Genomic DNA, 22,030 nt, shown 5'->3' with positions numbered 1-22,030 from the left:
CTTATGGGGGTCAATGGGGGCTATGGGGGGCAATGGGGGGTACATGGGGGGTTAGGGGGGGCATATGGGGGTTATGGGGGGGTACAGGTGGGGCAATGGGGGGTACAGGGGGGGTTATGGGGGGGTCAATGGGGGCTATGGGGGCAATGGGGGGCTGCAGGAGGGGTTATGGGGGGGTCAATGGGGGGCAGTGGGGGGTACAGGGGGGGTTATGGGGGTCAATGGGAGCCTCATGGAGGGTATTGGGGTGCAAGGGGAGGGATGGGGGGGGTCACAATGGGTGGGAATGGGGTGAGTGGGGATGGGGGGGCATGGGGGGGACAGATGGGGGCTATTGGGGGCAATAGGGGGCAATGGGGGGTTCAGCGGGGTTATGGGGGGGCAATGGGGGCTATGGGGGGCAATGGGGGGTACAGGGGGTGTTATGGGGGGACAATGGGGGGGTTAGGGGGAGCAATGGGGGGTGCAGGGAGGGTTATGGGGGGGCATATGGGGGGCAGTGGGGGGCAAAGGGGGGGTACATGGGTGGTTATGGGTGGTTATATGCGGGCTATGGGGGGCAATGGGGGGTTATGGGTGGCATATGGGGGCAATGGGGGTGTAGAGGGGGGGTTATTGGGGTCATATGGGGGCTATGGGGGTACAGGGGGTTTATGGCGGTCAAAGGGGTCTATGGAGGGGCAAAGGGGGGGTGCAGGGGGGGCAATGGGGGGACATATGGGGGTTATGGGGGGCAATGGAGGGGTACTGGGGGGTTTATGGGGGGGCATATGGGGGCTATGGGGGGCAATGGGGGGGGTGCAGGTGGGGTTATGGGGGGGGCAATGGGGTCAATGGGGGGCAATGGCCACTGTGTGGGGCACGGGGGTGCATGGGGGGGTCTCCTGTACCCCCCCCAACCTTTGGGGTCCCACCCGCGCCCCCCAAATGAGGCCACCAAGGAGCCTGCAGGAGAAGTTTATTGGGGGTCTGGGGTCCCAGCAGCCCCTGGGGCACCTCCTGTGATTTACATACGATTTGCATACAATCTACATGTGATTTGCATATGATTTACATGTGATTTGCAGTTGAGTTGGTCTGCATGTGATTGTCATGTGATCTGCATGTGATTGACATGTGAACTGCAAATGTTCTACATGTGATCTACGTGCATTTGCATGTGATTTGCATGTGGTTTCTGTAGGGTTACATGTGGTTTCTGGATGATTTGCATGTGATCTGAATGTGATTTGCATGTGATTGACGTGGGTGATTCATATGTGATTTGTGTGTGGTTTGTGGGGGATTTCCATGTGATTTACATGTGTGTGATTTAGAAGTGATCTGCATGTATTTTACATGCAATTTGCATATGGTTTATATGTGATTTACATGGGTGCCATTTCCGTATGATCTGCATGAGATTAACGTGTGATTTATGTATGACTTACATGTAATTTACATGTGCATGATTTCCATGTGATCTGCATATGATTTACATGTGATTTATGTATGTCTTATATATAATTTACACGTGTGTGATTTTTCTGTGATCTGCTTGTAATTTACATGTGATTTATGCATAGTTTATATGTTACTTACATGTATGTGATTTCCATGCTATTTGCATGTGATTTACATGTGTGTGATTTCCACGCTATCAACATTTGATTTACAGGTGATCTGTGCACGGTTTCTGTGTGACTTACGTGTGATTTACATATGTGCTATTAGCCTGTGAGTAGCCTGAAACTTCGGTGTGATTTGCATATGATTTACATGCGATTTGCATATGATTTGCATGTGATTTGCATCTGATTTGCATGCGATCCGGGCGGCTCAGCTCAGGCTGCGGAAGGTGAGCAGCGGTGACGTCTCCGGCATCAGGATGAAGCGGAACACGGTGGGAACGTCCTCAGTGGACACGGCCTCGATGCTGAAGTTCCGCAGGACCTGGGGGGGGGGCAAGAGGTTGGGTCATGGCCATGGGGCACTGGGACAAGGGGAGACCCATTGGGTCAAGGGGAACCATGGTTGGGTCAAGGCAAGCCATCATTGACCCAACCCAACCATCATTGACCCAACCCAACCATCATTGACCCAACCCAACCATCATTGACCAACCCAACCATCATTGACCCAACCCAACCATCATTGACCCATCCCAACCATCATTGACCCAACCCAACCATCATTGACCAACCCAACCATCATTGACCAACCCAACCATCATTGACCAACCCAACCATCATTGACCAACCCAACCATCATTGACCATCCCAACCATCATTGACCAACCCAACAATCATTGACCCATCCCAACCATCATTGACCAACCCAACCATCACTGACCAACCCAACCATCATTGAACCATCCCAACCATCATTGACCAACCCAACCATCATTGACCAACCCAACCCTTCATTGACCATCCCAACCATCATTGACCAACCCAACCATCATTGACCCAAACCCAACCATCATTGACCAACCCAACCATCATTGACCAACCCAACCATCATTGACCAACCCAACCATCATTGACCAACCCAACCATCATTGACCATCCCAACCATCATTGACCAACCCAACAATCATTGACCCATCCCAACCATCATTGACCAACCCAACCATCACTGACCAACCCAACCATCATTGAACCATCCCAACCATCATTGACCAACCCAACCATCATTGACCAACCCAACCCTTCATTGACCATCCCAACCATCATTGACCCATCCCAACCATCATTGACCCAACCCAACCATCATTGACCAACCCAACCATCATTGACCAACCCAACCATCATTGACCAACCCAACCATCATTGACCCATCCCAACCATCATTGACCAACCCAACAATCATTGACCCATCCCAACCATCATTGACCAACCCAACCATCACTGACCAACCCAACCATCATTGAACCATCCCAACCATCATTGACCAACCCAACCATCACTGACCCAACCCAACCATCATTGACTCAACCCAACCATCATTGACCCAACCCAACCATCATTGACCAACCCAACCATCATTGACCCAACCCAACCATCATTGACTCAACCCAACCATCATTGACCCAACCCAACCATCATTGACCAACCCAACCATCATTGACCCAACCCAACCATCACTGACCCAACCCAACCATCATTGACCCAACCCAACCATCATTGACCAACCCAACCATCATTGACCCACACCCCCCATGGCCCCATAGGCTCACATGTATAAGGAACAGCATCATCTCAGCCTCTGCCAGGCGCCTGCCAATGCACTGCCGGGCCCCAAACCCAAACGCCAGCGCCTTGAAGCTGTTGTCCCCATTACCCAACCAGCGCCATGGGTCATAGCGCTCGGGGTGGGGGAACACGTCCGGGCTGCGCCCCATAGCGTACAGAGACACCTGGCACAGGGTCTGGGGGGCAGGGGTCAGTGTGGGGGGGGGTTCCCCATTGACCCCAACCCGGCCCCATTGATCCCACACTCACCCCTGCGGGCACCAGGTACTTGTGGAGCACCACGTCCGTGGCTGGGTACCGCTGCACTGTGACCCCCACTGGGTACAGCCTGGGGGGTGCAATGGGGCTGGAGCCAAGGGGGGGCCTGAACCACCCCACACCCCCCCCCCAGTGCCCCACAGGGACCATCAGTGACCCCCAAGTGAGCCCCATGTGAGCCCCATGTGAGCCCCAAAGGTTCTTCAATGCCCCCCAGTGCCCCCCAGTGATGCCCAGTGCCTCACAATGACCCCACAGTGACCCCATATTGACCCCACGGTGACCCCATAATGACCCCACAGTGACCCCACAATGACCCCACAGAGACCCCATATTGACCCCACAGTGACCCCGTATTGACCTTACATTGATCCCACAATGACCCCATAGTGACCCAACAGTGACCCTACAATGACCCCAATGTAACCCCACAGTGACCCCATATTGACCCCACAGTGACCCCATAGTGACCCACAATGACCCCACAGTGACACAACAGTGACCCCACAATCACCCCACAGTGATCCCACATTGACCCCACAATGCACCCAGTGTGACCCCACATTGACCTCCCAGTGACCCCACATTGACCTCACAATGACCCCACTGTGACCCCATGTTGACCTCACAATTATCCCCCATTGACCCCACAGTGACCCCACAATGACCCTCCAGTGACCCCATAGTGACCCCACAATGACCCCACAATGACCGCCAGTGACCCCACATTGACCTCCCATTGATCCCACATTGACCTCACAATGACCCCCCAGTGACCCCACAGTGACCCCACAATGATCTCACAGTGACCCCACAATGACCCCCCAGTGACCCCACAATGACCCCACAGTGCCCCCCCCTCACCTCAGGGTCTCTTTGATGGCCGCTTTCAGCAGCGGGAGGGAGCCCAGCAGCTCCGTGGGGTCAGGGGTCACCGGGACCGGCCCCGCCCCCTCTGGCCTCGGCCCCGCCCCCTCTGGCCTTGGCCCCGCCCCCTCGAGGCTTGGCCCCACCCCCGCCGCTCGCAGCTCCTCCCTCAGTGCCCCCTGAACACGTGGGTTCCGGCCCAGCTCGAACAGCGTGAACAGCAGCGGGACGGCGGTCTGGGGGGGAGTCACGTGACACACATCTGAGACCCATAACTGAGACCCATAACTGACACCCATAGTGTAGACCTACTGACTCCCACTGTCCCATAACTGACCCATAACTACCCTAAAACTGCCCCATAACTACCCTATAACTGAACCAAAACTGACCTATAACTGCCCCATAACTGACCTGTAACTGTCCCACAACTGCCATACAACTGCCCCATAACTACCCCATAACTGCCCCATAACTGCCCCCACAGATCCACACCGACCCCCATTTTGCCCCATGCCCCCGTCCCCCCGTGCCCTCCCCATCCCCCTCCCCCCGCCCCCCTTTGCCCCCCCTTTGCCCCTCCCACTTAGCCGCTCCCCCTTAGCCCCGCCCCCTCACGGTGTCCACGCCCCTCCCTTAGCCCGCCCCCCCTTAGCCCCGCCCCCTCACTGTGCCCACGCCCCTCCCGTAGCCCCTCCCCTTTAGCCCCGCCCCCTCACGGTGTCCACGCCCCTCCCATAGCCCCGCCCCCCCTTAGCCCCGCCCCTCACGGTGTCCACGCCCCTCCCGTAGCCCCCCCCCTTAGCCCCGCCCACTCACGGTGTCCACACCCCTCCCTTAGCCCCTCCCCCCTTAGCCCCGCCCCCTCGCTGTGCCCACGCCCCTCCCGTAGCCCCGCCCCCTTAGCCACACCCGTCCCGTAGCCCCGTCCCCTCCCTTAGCCACGCCCCTCCCTCCCTTAGCCCCGCCCCCTCACGGTGTCCACGCCCCTCCCTTAGCCCCGCCCCCTTAGCCCCGCCCCCCATAGCCCCGCCCCCCTTAGCCCCGCCCCCCATAGCCCCGCCCCTCACGGTGTCCACGCCCCCCGCGGTGAACTCGGTCACGTGGGCTCTGATGGCGTCGAGCGGCAGCCTGGCCTGGAGCAGGAGCTGAGCCAGGAGCCCCTCCCCCACCCCGGCCCCGCCCCCACTGCGGAACGCGCCGTAAATGCGCCGGATGCTGACGTCAGCTGAGGGCGACACAGGGGGGTGAGGGGAGGGGCCAGGGGGCGGGGCCATGGGATGAGGGGCGGGGCAAGTGGCGAGGGGGCGGGGCAAGGGGGCGACAGAGAGCGGGTGAGGGGCGGGGCTAGGGGATGAGGGGCGGGGCCAGGGGTGAGGGGCGGGGCTAGGGGGCGACAGAGAGCAGGGTGGGGCGGGGCCAGGGGTGAGGGGGCGGGGCAAAGAGGGGAGGGGAAAAGGGGTGAGGGGCGGGGCGAGTGAGAGGGGGGCGGGGCTAGCGCTGAGGGGCGGGGCAAGAAAGTGAGGGGCGGGGCAATGGAGTGAGGGAGCGGGGCAAGGGGGCAACAGAGAGTGGGTGAAGGGCGGGGGCCAGGGGGCGGGGCAAGGGGTGACGGGCGGGGCAAGGGAGAGGGGGGCGGGGCAAGAGATAGAGGGGCGGGGCAAGGGGATGGGGCGGGGCTATGGAATGAGGGGCGGGACAATGGGTGAGGGGCGGGGCTATGGGGTGAGGGGCGGGGCTATGGGGTGGGGTGGGGCTATGGAATGAGGGGCGGGGCAGAGGGTGAGGGGAGGGGCAGGGCGGGGGGGAGGGGCAGGGCGGGGGGGCGGGGCAAGGGGGAGGGGGTGGGGCAAGGGGTGAGTGGTGGGGCAATGGGGAGAACTGGGGGCAATGGGGTGGGGGGGAAGGGGGCAATGGGGGACAATGGGGGGTGATGGGGGAATGGGGGATGATGGTGCAATGGGGGGATCATGTGGGTTATGGGCAGTGATTGAAGGGTTAAGGGGGTTTATGGGGGGGCAATGGGGTGGGGGGAAAGTGGGAGCAATGGGGGGGTCATTGGGGGGTAATGGGAGGGTTATTGGGCGGCAATGGGGTGGGGGGGCAGTAGAGAGCCATGTGGGGCAATAGGGGTTAATGGGGCGCAATGGGGGGGTCATCTGGTGTCATGGGGGGGGGGATGGGGGTGGGAGGGGAGTCAATGAATTAAGGGGGGAGCCCAGAATGTGGTCACATGGAAGGGTCACATGGAAGGGGGTTATCCATGGGCTGCCCCATAGGGGTCATCATTGGGTGTCCCATAGGGGGTGCCCCATAGGGGTTATCCATGGGGTGCCCCACAGCTCCCCTCACCATGCTGGAAGATGATGTCCCATGCACGCAGATGCTCCTGCCAGATGGGGGAGGGCAGGAGGCGCAGCAGGGGGGGGGGCAGGAACAGCAGGGGGGGGGTTGTCCTCAGCATCACCTCCAGCGCCCCCAGGAACTGCTGTGCCCCCCCCGGGGCCTCCCCCCCCCCCAGCAGCCCCAAGCGCTCCCCATAGAGGGCATAGCTGCTGGCTGAGGGGTAAGGGGGGGGTCATTTGAGGCGGGGTATGGGGGGGGTCCCCATGTCCCCATCTGACCCCATCCCCATCCCATCCCATCCCCATCCCATCCCATCCCCATCCCATCCCCATCCCATCCCATCCCCATCCCATCCCCATCCCCATCCCATCCCATCCCCATCCCATCCCCATCCCCATCCCATCCCCATCCCATCCCCATCCCCATCCCATCCCCATCCCATCCCATCCCATCCCATCCCATCCCCATCCCATCCCCATCCCATCCCCATCCCCATCCCCATCCCATCCCCATCCCATCCCCATCCCATCCCCATCCCATCCCCATCCCCATCCCCATCCCATCCCCATCCCATCCCCATTCCCATCCCATCCCATCCCCATCCCATCCCCATCCCATCCCCATCCCCATCCCATTCCCATCGCATCCCATCCCCATCCCATCCCCATCCCATCCCCATTCCCATCCCATCCCATTCCCATCCCATCCCATTCCCATCCCATCCCATCCCCATCCCATCCCCATCCCATCCCCATCCCACCCCATCCCCATCCCATCCCCATCCCCATCCCCATCCCCATCCCCATCCCATCCCATCCCATCCCCATCCCATCCCCATCCCATCCCCATCCCATCCCCATCCCATCCCCATACCCATCCCATCCCCATCCCATCCCCATCCCATCCTATCCCCATCCCATCCTCATCCCATCCCCATCCCCATCCCATCCCCATCCCCATCCCCATCCCCATCCCATCCCATCCCATCCCATCCCCATCCCATCCCCATCCCCATCCCATCCCCATCCCCATCCCATCCCCATCCCATCCCCATCCCATCCCCATCCCATCCCCATCCCATCCCATCCCCATCCCATCCCCATCCCCATCCCATCCCATCCCATCTTCTCCCATTGAGTCCCATTGCTGTGTCCCATTGGTTAATCCCAATAGAGGTGCCCCAGTTGGGGTTCTCTGTTGGGTCCCCCCATGCTCATGGATGAGGAGTCCCCAGGGTCACATCCATCCCAACCCCATCCCATCTCATTGAGTTCTTGTTGGGGTCTCCCATTGATGTCTCCCATTGGATCCCCCACTGATCTCTCCCATTGATCTCTCCCATTGGATCCCCCATTGGATCTCCCATTGGATCCCCCATTGATGTTTCCCATTGATCTCTCCCATTGGATCCCCCATTGGATCTCCCATTGATCTCTCCCATTGGATCCCCCATTGGATCTCCCATTGGATCCCCCATTGATGTTTCCCATTGTATCCCCCATTGGATCCCCCATTGGATTCCCCATTGGATTCCCCATTGGATTCCCCATTGGATTCCCCATTGGATCCCCCATTGATCTCTCCCATTGGATCCCCCCTTGATCTCTCTCATTGATCTCCCATTGGATCCCCCCATTGGACCCCCCATTGATCTCTCCCATTGATCTCCCGTTGGATTTCCCATTGGATCCCCAATTGATGTTTCCCACTGATCTCTCCCATTGGATCCCCATTGATGTCTCTCATTGGATCCCCATTGATGTCTCCCATTGATGTCTCCCATTGATGTTTCCCATTGGATCCCTCATTGATCTCTCCCATTGATCACTCCCATTGATCTCCCATTGATCTCCCCCATTGACCTCCCCCATTGCCCCCCCCGTCCCCCCCCCCGCACCCTCCAGTGTGAACCGGAAGAGCAGTGGGTGCGGGTCAATGGTGAGGGTCCCGCTCGGGCTCTGCCGCAGCCTCCGGCCTAGAGCAGCCGCGAAGTCCTTGGCGACGGCATCGAGGAGGGGCAGGAACCGCCGGGCACCCGAGGGGCTCAACAGAGCTGGGTTCAGAGCCAGGCGTTCTGAGCGCCACGATGGGCCGTTCCTACACCGGGGTAACCATGGCAACCATGGTAACCATGGCATCCGTGGTACCCACTGCAGCCACGGTACCCACTGCATCCGTGGAGCCATGGCAACCATGGTACCCATGGCAACCATAGCATCCATGGTACTCGTGGTACCCATGGCATCTGTGGTACCCACTGCATCCGTGGTACCCGTGGTACCCGTGGTACACACTGCAGCCATGGTACCCATTGCATCCATGGCAACCGTGGTACCCATGGCAACCGTGGTACCCGTGGTACCCATGGTACCCATTGCATCCATGGCAACCATGGCACCCATAGCATCCATAGCAACCATGGCAACCATGGCACCCATAGCACCCACAGCAACCATATCACCCATAGCCCCCATATCACCCATAGCACCAATAGCCCCGTATCACCCATAGCCCCATATCACCCATATCACCTATAGCCCCATAGCACTCATATCCCCATAGCCCCATAGCACCATATCATCCATAGCCCCATATCACCCATATCCCCCATAGCCCCATATCACCCATATCACTCATAGCCCCCATAGCCCCATCGCCCCATCACCCCATAGCCCCCATAGCCCCATCACCCCACATCACCCATATCACAAATAGCCCCATAGCCCCATATACCCATAGCTCCATATCACCCCTATCTCCATATCACTCATAACCCCATACCTCCATATCCCCATGACCCCATGACCACTTACAGCAGGAAGAGCCCACACTTGTGGTTGCGCAGGCGCCTGTGAGCGCTCCAGGCCCCATATCCCCCATAGCCCCATGACCCCCATATCCCCATCACCCCCTACCCCCATAGCCCCCCAGCCCCATATCCCCATACCCCATACCCCCATACCCCCACACCCCCATACCCCCATATCCACATACCCCCACAGCCCCATATGCCCCCTTACAGCAGGAAGAGCCCACACTTGTGGTTGCGCAGGCGCCTGTGCGCGCTCCAGGCCCCATAGCCCCCATGACCCCCATGACCCCATGACCCCCATGACCCCCATGACCCCCATACCCCCCATACCCCCCATGACCCCCATGACCCCATGACCCCCATGACCCCCATGACCCCCATGACCCCCATACCCCCCATGACCCCCATGACCCCATGACCCCCATACCCCCCATGACCCCATGACCCCCATGACCCCATGACCCCCATGACCCCATGACCCCCATGACCCCCCCATGACCCCCATGACCCCCATGACCCCCATGACCCCATGACCCCTTACAGCAGGAAGAGCCCACACTTGTGGTTGCGCAGCCGCCTGTGCGCGCTCCAGGCCTCGATCCCCATGACCCCCATGACCCCCATGACCCCATAACCCCCATGACCCCCATGACCCCATGACCCCCATGACCCCCATGACCCCATGACCCCCATGACCCCCCCATGACCCCTTACAGCAGGAAGAGCCCACACTTGTGGTTGCGCAGGCGCCTGTGCGCGCTCCAGGCCTCGATCCCCATGACCCCCATGACCCCATGACCCCCATGACCCCCATGACCCCCATTACCCCCATGACCCCCATGACCCCCATGACCCCATGACCCCCATGTCCCCCCATGACCCCCATGACCCCCATGAACCCCATGACCCCATACCCCATACCCCCCATGACCCCCATGACCCCCATGACCCCCATGACCCCCATGACCCCCATACCCCCCATGACCCCCATGACCCCCATACCCCCCATGAACCCCATGACCCCATGACCCCCATGACCCCCATGACCCCCATGACCCCCATGACCCCCATGACCCCCATGACCCCATGACCCCTTACAGCAGGAAGAGCCCACACTTGTGGTTGCGCAGCCTCCTGTGCGCGCTCCAGGCCTCGATCCCCATGCGCCGCGGGAAGAGACCCTCAGCCCGGAACAGCTGAGCCGCATCCCGCGGGAGCAGCACGTTCACGCACTCATAGGTGCCCACCCGCTCCCTGTGCGTGGGGTCAGTGGGGTCAATGGGAGCGATGGGGTCAATGGGGTTAATGGGGTCAATGGAATCAATGGGATCAATGGGATCAATGGGATCAATGGGGTCAATGGGATCGATGGGATGGACCCTCAGCCCGGAACAGCTGAGCCGCATCCCGCGGGAGCAGCACGTTCACGCACTCATAGGTGCCCACCCGCTCCCTGTGTGTGGGGTCAGTGGGGTCAGTGGGGTCAGTGGGGTTAATGGGGTCAATGGGATCAATGGGATCAATGGTGTCAGTGGGGTCAATGGGGTTAATGGGGTCAGTGGGGTCAGTGGGGTCGATGGGGTTAATGGGGTCAATGGGATCAATGGGGTTAATGGGATCAATGGGGTCAATGGGGTTAGTGGGGTCAATGGGGTCAATGGGGTCGATGGGGTTAATGGGGTCAATGGGGTCAATGGGAGCGATGGGGTCAATGGGGTTAATGGGGTCAATGGGGTCGATGGGATCAATGGGGTCAATGGGGTCAATGGGATCAATGGGATCGATGGGATCAATGGGGTTAATGGGATCAATGGGATGGGACTGATGGGATGGGATCAATGGGAGGGGGTCAGTGGGATCGATGGGAGGGGGTCAATGGGATGGGATCGATGGGATCAATGGGGTCAATGGGATCAATGGGATCAATGAGATGGAGTCAATGGGATCAATGGGATCAATGGGATGGGATCAATGGGGTGGGCTCAATGGGATGTGATGGGGTCAGTGGGATGGGATCCATGGCAGGGGCTCAATGGGATCAATGGGGTCAATGGGATCAATGGGATGTGATGGGGTCAATGGGATGTGATGGGGTCAATGGGATGTGATGGGGTCATTGGGATTAATGGGATGGGGTCAATGGGATCAATGGGAGGGGGTCAATGGGATCGATGGCACGGGGTCAATGGCATCAATGGGATGGGGTTGATGGGATGGGGTCAATAGGAGGGGATCAATGGGGAGGGTGTCAATGGGATGGGATCAATGGGATGGGGTCAATGGGATGCTATGGGATCAATGGGATGGGATCAATGGGATGGGGTCAATGGGATGGGATCAATGGGGTCAATGGGATCAATAGGATCAATGGGGTCAATGTGATCAATGCCCCCACCTGTATATGGGCCCGAGGCTGCCGAAGGCCTCGCGCATCCTCAGGTGCAGGCTCTGGGATCCCGTCTGGCGCCAGAGCCGCAGGAGGTTGAGCCAAGGCCCCGGACCCAGGAGGGGCATTGAGGAGAGAGGGAGGGGGGGGAGGGGAGGGCATCGGGAATGGGGACTGGGACTGATCCTGGTCCTGGAACCTGGATCCTGGAGCTGATCCGGAACTGATCCTGATCCTAGATCCTGATTCAGAACTGATCCTGGTCCTGGATCCCAGTCCTGGTCCTGATCCGGAGCTGATCCCAAGCTGATCCCGATCCTGGATCCTGATCCTGATCTTGGATCCTGGATTCTGGGTCCTGATCCTGATCTCGAACTGATCTGGAACTGACCCGGAACTGATCTAGAGCTGATCTCAGTCCTGGATCCTGATCCTAGATCCTGATCCTGAACTGATCCCGGAACTGATCCCAAACTGATCCCAAACTGATCCGGAACTGATCCCGATCCCAATCTGGGACCTGGATCCTGGATACGGGTCCTGGTCCTGGGTCCTGATCCCGATCCCGATCCCAGACCTAGATCCTGATCCCAAACCCAATCCTGATCCTAGATCCTGATCCTGATCCCGATCCGGGTCCTGGGTCCTGATCCTGGATCCCAATCCTGGTCCTGATCCTGGTCCTGGGTCCTGGTCCTGACCCTGATCCCAGTCCTGATCCCGATCTCAATCCCGGTCTCAATCCTGATCCCAGTCCTGACCCTGGATCCTGATCCCAGTACCGATCCTGATCCCGGTCCTGGATCCCGATGCCGATCCCAATCTCGATCCTAGATCCTGATCCGGGTCTTGATCCTGGATCCCAATCCCGGCTCCAGTTCTCAGCCCCATCCCCTCTGCTCCCCCTTTATCCCCATCCCCAAGGTCAGGGGCGGCTCCGGCTCCACCCACAGCCCCTCCCCCACCGGATGTGGGCACAGAGACCCCATAGAGAGACATAGGGATCCATAGGGACCCATTGAGACCCATAGAGAGCACATAGAGACCTATAGAGACCCCATAGGGACCCATAGAGAGACATAGAAACCCATAGAGACCCATAGGGACCCATAGGGACCCATAGAGACCCCTACAGATACATTGAGACCCCATAGGGACCCATAGAGACCATAAAGACCCATAGAGGTCCATAGAGACGCATAGGGACCATAGAGAGCCATAGAGACCCCATAGAGACCATAGAGGTCCCATAGAGACCCCATAGAGATCCATAGAGCTTGGCACCCCATAGCACCCCACAGCATCCCTTGAACCCAGCCCGACATATCCTGAGCTCAACATCCCTTGAACCCAGGCCCATAGCACCCCATGTACCCCATAGCACCCATAGCACCCCATAGCACCCCATGGGACCCCTTAGCACACCATAGCTCCCTATAGCACCGTATAGCGCACGCCATAGCCCCCCATAGTGACCCATAGTGCCCCATACGACACCGTAGAGCCCCATAGGACCCCATCATACCCCATAGTACCCCATAGCACCCTATAGCACCCCATAGGACCCCATAGCTCCCTATAGCACTGTATAGCACACCATAGCCCCCCATAGTGACCCATAGCGCCCCATACGACCCCATAGAGCCCCATAGGACCCCATAATACCCCATAGTACCCCATAGCACCCCATAGCACCCCATAGTAACCCCATAGCACCCCATAGAACCCCATAGCACCCTATAGCACCCCATAGCACCCTATAGCACCCCATAGCACTCCATAGTACATCATAGCACCCCATAGAACCCCATAACACCCTATAGCACCCCATAGCACCCTATAGCACCCTATAGCATCCCATAATGCCCCATAGAGCCCCCCCTCCCCGCCCCCCCCCTCGGGGCCACCGCAGCTAAAAATACCCGAGGCCAAGGGCAGGGGCGAGGCCGGGGGGGGAGGGGCAGGGATCGGTGGGGCCCGAGGGGGGGGAGGGGCCGGGGGGGGGGGAGGGGCTCCGGATCCGTGGGGCTGAAGGGGGATGTATGGGATCAATGGGGCTGAGCATGGGGGGATCTATGGGGTGGGGGGATCTATGGGGGTCAGTGGGGCTGAGCATGGGGGGATCTATGGGGCACAGGGAATCTATGGGGTCTATGGGGATCAATGGGGCTGAGCATGGGGGGGATCTATGGGGCTGAGGATCCATGGGGATCAATGGGGCTGAGCATGGGGGGGATCTATGGGGCTGGGGATCCATGGGGCACACGGGATTCATGGGGATCAATGGGGCTGAGCATGGGGGATCCATGGAGCAGGGGGATCCATGGGGCACAGGGGATCTATGGGGATCAATGGGGCTGGGCATGGGGGGATCTATGGGGCGGGGGAATCTATGGGGCAGGGCATCCATGGGGCACAGGGGATCTATGGGGATCAATGGGGCTGGGTACGTGGGGATCCATGGGGATGGGGATCCATGGGGATCAATGGGGCTGAGCATGGGGGGATCTATGGGGTGGGATATCTATGGGGATCTATGGGGCAGGGCATCAACGAGTCACAGGGGATCTATGGGGATCAATGGGGCTGGGCGTGGGGGGGATCTATGGGGTGGGGGGATCTATGGGGATCAATGGGGCTAGGCATGGGGGATCCATGGAGCACACGGGATCTATGGGGATCAATGGGGCTGGGCGTGGGGGATCTTTGGGCCAGGGGGATCTATGGGGCACATGGGATCTATGGGGCGGCAGGATCTGTTGGACAGTGGGATCCATGGGGATCAATGGGGCTGGGCATGGGGGATCCATGGGGCAGGGGGATATATGGGGCAGGGCATCCATGGGGCACAGGGGATCTATGGGGATCAATGGGGCTGAGCATGGGGGGATCCATGGGGCGGGGGGATCTATGGGGATCAATGGGGCTGGGCATGGGGGATCCATGGGGCTGGGGGATTTATGGGGCACACGGGATCTATGGGGCGGCAGGATCTGTTGGACAGGGGGATCCATGGGGCAGAGGATCCATAGGTCCAGGGGGTCTGTGGGTCGGGGGGGGAGGATGTGTGGGTCAGGGGGAATCAATGGGGCTGGGGGGGATCCGGATCTATAGGTCAGGGGGGGGTCTGTGGCTCAGGGGGATCCATGGGGCTGGAGGTTGTCTATGGGTCAGGGGATACGTGTGGGTCAGGGGGATCCATGGGCTGCGTGTGTGTGGGGATCTATGGGGCCGGGGGGGGGAATCAATGGGTCGGGAGGGGGTCTATGGGTGAGGGGGATCCGTGGGTCAGGGGTTTCCATGGGTCAGGGCTCTCTATGGGGCTGTGGATCCATGGGGCAGGGGATCAATGGGGCAAGGGTTCTATGGGGCAGGGGATCCGGGGGAGCAGCCCCAGGCACTCAATCCCATTCCCTTTCCCTTTCCCATTCCCTTTCCCATTCCCATTCCCATTCCCATTCCCTTTCCCTTTCCCTTTCCCTTTCCCATTCCCTTTCCCTTTCCCATTCCCATTCCCTTTCCCTTTCCCTTTCCCATTCCCATTCCCATTCCCATTCCCTTTCCCATTCCCATTCCCTTTCCCTTTCCCATTCCCATTCCCTTTCCCTTTCCCTTTCCCTTTCCCATTCCCTTTCCCATTCCCTTTCCCTTTCCCATTCCCATTCCCATTCCCTTTCCCTTTCCCATTCCCTTTCCCATTCCCTTTCCCTTTCCCATTCCCATTCCCATTCCCTTTCCTTTCCCATTCCCATTCCCTTTCCCATTCCCTTTCCCATTCCCATTCCCATTCCCATTCCCTTTCCCATTCCCTTTCCCATTCCCTTTCCTTTCCCATTCCCATTCCCTTTCCCATTCCCTTTCCCATTCCCATTCCCATTCCCATTCCCTTTCCCATTCCCTTTCCCATTCCCATTCCCTTTCCCATTCCCATTCCCATTCCCTTTCCCTTTCCCTTTCCCTTTCCCATTCCCTTTCCCTTTCCCATTCCCATTCCCTTTCCCTTTCCCTTTCCCATTCCCATTCCCATTCCCATTCCCTTTCCCATTCCCATTCCCTTTCCCTTTCCCATTCCCATTCCCTTTCCCTTTCCCTTTCCCTTTCCCATTCCCTTTCCCATTCCCTTTCCCTTTCCCATTCCCATTCCCATTCCCTTTCCCTTTCCCATTCCCTTTCCCATTCCCTTTCCCTTTCCCATTCCCATTCCCATTCCCTTTCCTTTCCCATTCCCATTCCCTTTCCCATTCCCTTTCCCATTCCCATTCCCATTCCCATTCCCTTTCCCATTCCCTTTCCCATTCCCTTTCCCTTTCCCATTCCCATTCCCTTTCCCTTTCCCATTCCCATTCCCTTTCCCATTCCCTTTCCCTTTCCCATTCCCATTCCCTTTCCCATTCCCATTCCCATTCCCTTTCCCATTCCCATTCCCTTTCCCATTCCCTTTCCCTTTCCCATTCCCATTCCCATTCCCTTTCCCTTTCCCATTCCCATTCCCTTTCCCATTCCCTTTCCCTTTCCCATTCCCATTCCCTTTCCCTTTCCCATTCCCATTCCCTTTCCCTTTCCCTTTCCCATTCCCTTTCCCTTTCCCATTCCCTTTCCCATTCCCTTTTCCTTTCCCATTCCCTTTCCCTTTCCCATTCCCATTCCCATTCCCTTTCCCTTTCCCATTCCCTTTCCCTTTCCCATTCCCATTCCCTTTCCCTTTCCCTTTCCCATTCCCTTTCCCTTTCCCATTCCCTTTCCCATTCCCTTTTCCTTTCCCATTCCCTTTCCCTTTCCCATTCCCATTCCCATTCCCTTTCCCTTTCCCATTCCCTTTCCCTTTCCCATTCCCATTCCCATTCCCTTTCCCTTTCCCATTCCCATTCCCTTTCCCATTCCCTTTCCCTTTCCCATTCCCTTTCCCTTTCCCTTTCCCATTCCCATTCCCTTTCCCTTTCCCTTTCCCATTCCCTTTCCCTTTCCCATTCCCTTTCCCATTCCCTTTTCCTTTCCCATTCCCTTTCCCTTTCCCATTCCCATTCCCATTCCCTTTCCCTTTCCCATTCCCTTTCCCTTTCCCATTCCCATTCCCATTCCCTTTCCCTTTCCCATTCCCATTCCCTTTCCCATTCCCTTTCCCTTTCCCATTCCCTTTCCCTTTCCCTTTCCCATTCCCATTCCCTTTCCCTTTCCCTTTCCCATTCCCTTTCCCTTTCCCATTCCCTTTCCCATTCCCTTTTCCTTTCCCATTCCCTTTCCCTTTCCCATTCCCATTCCCATTCCCTTTCCCTTTCCCATTCCCTTTCCCTTTCCCATTCCCATTCCCTTTCCCATTCCCATTCCCATTCCCTTTCCCTTTCCCATTCCCATTCCCTTTCCCTTTCCCATTCCCATTCCCATTCCCTTTCCCTTTGCCATTCCCAATGAACGGAGCCTCCATTGACGATTCCCTCCCCGGAGGTGCGGCCGGGGGGGGCCGGGTTGTGCTTTATTGGTCATCAATCACCGGCCGCTCATTAACCCGTAATTAACGCGTCATTAATTAACCATTAACATGCAAATGACCTGTAATTAGTCATCAATTAGCCGTTAATCGTTAATAAGTCATTAATTAACGGTCGATTAACAGTTAATTAACCATTAATTAGCCACGAACCGCTAATAACCGTTAATTAGCCATTTATTACTTATTAATTAACCGTTATTAACCGTTAATGAACCAGTAATTAGTCACTAGTTAACCGTTAATTAACCATTAATTAGCTATTAACCGTTAGTAACCGTAAATTGGCAATTAATCAATCATTAATTAACCGTTATTAACCGTTAATGAACCAGTAATCAGTCACTAGTTAACCGTTAATTAAACATTAATTAGACATTAACCGTTAATAACCGTTAGTTAATAATTAATTAGTCATTAATTAACCATTATTAACCGTTAATGAACCAGTAATTAGTAGCTAGTTAATAGTTAATTAACAATTAATTATCCTTTAACCGTTAATAACCGTTAATTACCTATTAATTAGTCATTAATTAACCGTTATTAACCGTCAATGAACCAGTAATCAGTCGCTAATTAACCATTAATTAGCCATTAATGATCCGTTAATTACCCATCAATGAGCACCAATCATTGACCACCATTAATCATTAGCATTAATTATTACCGTTATTACTCGTGATCCCTTGAGCCGGGTCCTGGCACGTGGGGGGGGGGGGGCGGGGAGCGCGGGACCCCCCCGCGTGCTGCTACCTGAATGGGGGGGCGGGGCCTGGGGAGGGGGCGGGGCCAAGGGAGGGAGGGGGCGGGGCTTGAGGTGAGGGTGGGGGGGTCCCCCCCCGCGTTTGCCCTGGGGCCTGCCCACTGCGGGGGGGGGTTGGGGACACAGAATGGGGGTGCAGTGAATGCAGTGAATGGGTGCAGTGAATGCAGTGAATGCAGTGAATGCAGTGAATGCAGTGAATGCAGTGAATGGGTGCAGTGAATGGTGCAGTGAATGGGTGCAGTGAATGCAGTGAATGCAGTGAACAGGTGCAGTGAATGGTGCAGTGAATGGGTGCAGTGAATGCAGTGAACACAGTGAATGGGTGCAGTGTATGCAGTGAATGCAGTGTCAATGGGTCCTGTGCTTGCAGTGGGTGCAGTGAATGCAGTGTCAATGGGTGCAGTGGATGCAGTGGATGCAGTGTCAATGGGTGCAGTGAATGGGTGCAGTCAATGCAGTGAATGCAGTGTCAATGGGTTCTGTACTTGCAGTGGGTGCAATGGATGCAGTGTCAATAGGTGCAGTGGATGCAGTGTCAATGGGTGCAGTGGATGCAATGAATGCAGTTAATGCAGTGTCAATGGGTGCAATGAATGGGTGCAGTGAATGCAGTGAATGCAGTGAATGCAGTGTCAATGGGTGCAGTGAATGGGTGCAGTCAATGCAGTGAATGCAGTGTCAATGGGTTCTGTGCTTGCAGTGGGTGCAGTGAATGCAGTGAATGGGTGCAGTGAATGCAGTGAATTTAGTTAATGCAGTGGATGCAGTGAATGAGTGCAGTGCCAATGGGTGCTGTGTGTGCAGTGAATGCAGTTAATGCAGTGAATGCAGTGTCTGCAGTGAGTGCAGTGAATGCAGTGGGAGCTGCTTGTCAATGGGTGCTGTGCTTGCAGTGGGTGCAGTGAATGAGTGCAGTGCCAATGGGTGCTATGCTTGCAGTGGGTGCAGTGAATGAGTGCAGTGACAATGGGAGCCTGTGGCATCTGCAGTGTCCACAGTGCACTCTATGAGCGCAGTGCCCATGGTGTCTGCAGCGGGTGCAGTGCATGCAGTGGGTGCAGTGCATGCAGTGGGTGCAGCGTTTGCAGCCCTTGCAGTGCCTGCAGTGAGGCAGCGTCCGCAGGGCCTGCAGTGAGCACGGGGCATACAGTGGGTGCAGTGTTTGCAGTGGGTGCAGCGACTGCATCTGCAGTGGTGCTGATGCCAGGGTCTGCAGTGGGTGCAGTGAGTGCAGTGTTTGCAGTGGGTGCAGTGACTGCATCTGCAGTGTGCTGATGCCAGGGTCTGCAGTGGATGCAGTGGGTGCAGGGTCTGCAGTGGGTGCAGTGGATGCAGTGATTGCAGTGGGTGCAGTGACTGCATCTGCAGTGGTGCTGATGCCAGGGTCTGCAGTGTCTGCACTGGGTGCAGTGGGTGCAGTGGATGCAGTGGGTGCAGTGGATGCAGTGGGTGCAGTGGGTGCAGGGTGTCCATGCATGGAGTGGATGCAATGGGTGCAGCACCTGCAGCAGGCAGTCGGTGCAGTGGGTACAGTGATTGCAGTGGGTACAGTGATTGCAGTGGGTGCAGTGATTGCAGTGGGTGCAGTGCTTGCAGTGGATGCAGTGGTTGCAGTGTGTCCGTGTGTCCATGGTGCAGTGGGTGCAGTGAAGGCTCTTCCTGCCTGTCCTGCCCATTGGCTGCCTGCACAGCACACAGAGACCACGCACTGCATGTAACTGCATGTAAACTGCGTGCAACTGTGTGTAACTGTATGCAACTGCATGTAACTGAGTGTAACTGCATGTAGCTGCATGTAACTGCGTATGAGCTGTGTGTCACTGCATGTAACTGCATGTAAGCTGTGTGTAACTGCGTGTAACTGCATGTAATTGAGTGTAACTGCATGTAACCGCATGTAAACTGCGTGCAACTGCGTGTAACTGTATGCAACTGTGTGTAACTGCATGTAACTGCGTGTAACTGCATGTAACTGCAGGTAAACTGTATGTAACTGCATGTAACTGCATGTAACTGCATGTAGCTGCATGTAACTGCATGTAACTGCGTGTAACTGCATGTAACTGCATGTAACTGAGTAACTGCATGTAACTGAATGTAACTGCATGCAAACTGCGTGTAACTGCATGTAACTGCATGTAACTGCATGTAACTGCATGTAACTGCATGCAAACTGCGTGTAACTGCATGTAACTGCATGTAACTGCATGTAATTGCATGTAACTGCATGCAACTGCATGTAACTGCATGTAACTGCATGTAAACTGCATGTAACTGCCTGTAACTGCGTGTAACTGAATGTAAATGCATATAACTGCATGTAACTGAATGTAACTGCATGTAACTGTATGTAACTGCATGTAGCTGCATGTAACTGAATGTAAATGCATGTAACTGCATGTAGCTGCATGTAACTGCATGTAACTGCATGTAAACTGTATGTAACTGCATGTAACTGCGTGTAACTGCATGTAAACTGCGTGTATCTGCATGTAACTGCATGTAAACTGCGTGTAACTGAATGTAACTGCATGTAACTGCATTTAACTGCATGTAACTGCGTGTAAGCTGTGTGTCACTGCATGTAACTGAGTGTAACTGCATGTAACTGTATGTAACTGCATATAAACTGCGTGTAACTGCATGTAACTGCATGTAACTGCATGTACACTGCATGTACATTGTGTGTGCAGTACTCAACCTGTGGTCCCTGCCCAACAGGCCATGTATGTAGCATGTATGTGCTCTGTGTGTACTCACCATGTACACTGCATGTGCCGTGTGTGTGCTCTCCGTGTACACTGCATGTGCCGTGTATGTGCTCTCCATGTACATGGCATATGCCATGTATGTGCCATGTATGTGCTGCGTATGTGCCATGTATGTCCCGTATATGTGCCGTGTGTGTGTGCTCTCCATGTACACGGCAAATGCAATGTATGTGTCATATATGTGCTCTCCATGTACACTGCACATGCCATGTATGTGCCATGTATGTCCTGTGTGTGTGCTCTCCATGTACTCTGCACATGCCATGTATGTACTTTCCATGTACACAGCACATGCCATGTATGTGCCATGTATGTCCTGTGTGTGTGCTCTCAATGTACACTGCACATGCCATGTATGTGCCATGTCTGTGCCATGTATGTGCTGTGTGTATGCTCTCCATGTACACTGCACATGCAATGTATGTGTCATGTATGTGCTGTGTATGTCCCATGTATGTGCTGTGTGTGTGCTGTCCATGTACACTGCACATGCCATATATGTGCCATGTATGTACTCTTCATGTACACGGCACATGCCATGTATGTGCCATGTATGTGCTGTGTATGTGCCATGTATGTGCCATGTGTGTGCCATGTATGTGCCATGTGTGTGCCGTGTATATCCCATGTATGTGCTGTGTGTGCTCTCCATGTACACTGCACATGGCATGTATGTGCCATGTATGTGTCATGTATATGCTGTGTGTATGCTCCCCATGTACACTGACCATACCATGTATGTGCCATGTATGTGCTGTGTGCTCTCCATGTATGTGCCATGTATGTGTTATGTATGTGCTATGTATGTGCTGTGTGTGCTCTCCATGTACACTGCACATGCAATGTATGTGCCATGTATGTGTCATGTATGTGCTGTGTATGTGCTGTGTGTGCTCTTCATGAATGTGCCATGTATGTGCTATGTATGTGCTGTGTGTGTGCTCTCCATGTACACGGCACATGCAATGTATGTGTCATGTATGTGCTGTGTATGTCCCATGTATGTGCTGTGTGTGCTCTCCATGTACACTGCACATGGCATGTATGTGCCATGTATGTCCCATGTATGTGCTGTGTATGTCCCATGTATGTTCTGTGTGTGC

At 56.1% G+C, this 22,030-nt stretch overlaps 1 protein-coding gene across 1 annotated transcript; it reads right to left on the bottom strand.

Moving 5' to 3' along the window:
• Window positions 1-1,818: 1,818 nt before the first annotated feature.
• LOC117436883 (cytochrome P450 11B, mitochondrial-like) lies at window positions 1,819-12,030 on the bottom strand. The gene is made up of 10 exons (XM_034068857.1): window positions 11,912-12,030; window positions 10,615-10,770; window positions 8,602-8,801; window positions 6,711-6,917; window positions 5,429-5,586; window positions 4,505-4,594; window positions 4,356-4,444; window positions 3,483-3,561; window positions 3,218-3,409; window positions 1,819-1,932 (listed from the first exon to the last, which is right to left on the bottom strand). The coding sequence occupies exons 1-10, from the start codon at window positions 12,028-12,030 to the stop codon at window positions 1,819-1,821; spliced, it is 1,404 nt and encodes a 467-aa protein (XP_033924748.1).
• Window positions 12,031-22,030: the final 10,000 nt, after the last annotated feature.

This window comes from Melopsittacus undulatus, chromosome 1 (genome assembly GCF_012275295.1).
Source record: "Melopsittacus undulatus isolate bMelUnd1 chromosome 1, bMelUnd1.mat.Z, whole genome shotgun sequence".
Classification (NCBI taxonomy): domain Eukaryota; kingdom Metazoa; phylum Chordata; class Aves; order Psittaciformes; family Psittaculidae; genus Melopsittacus; species Melopsittacus undulatus.
Note: the sequence above shows the minus strand (reverse complement) of the source record. Positions and strands in the feature narration are given on the sequence as shown.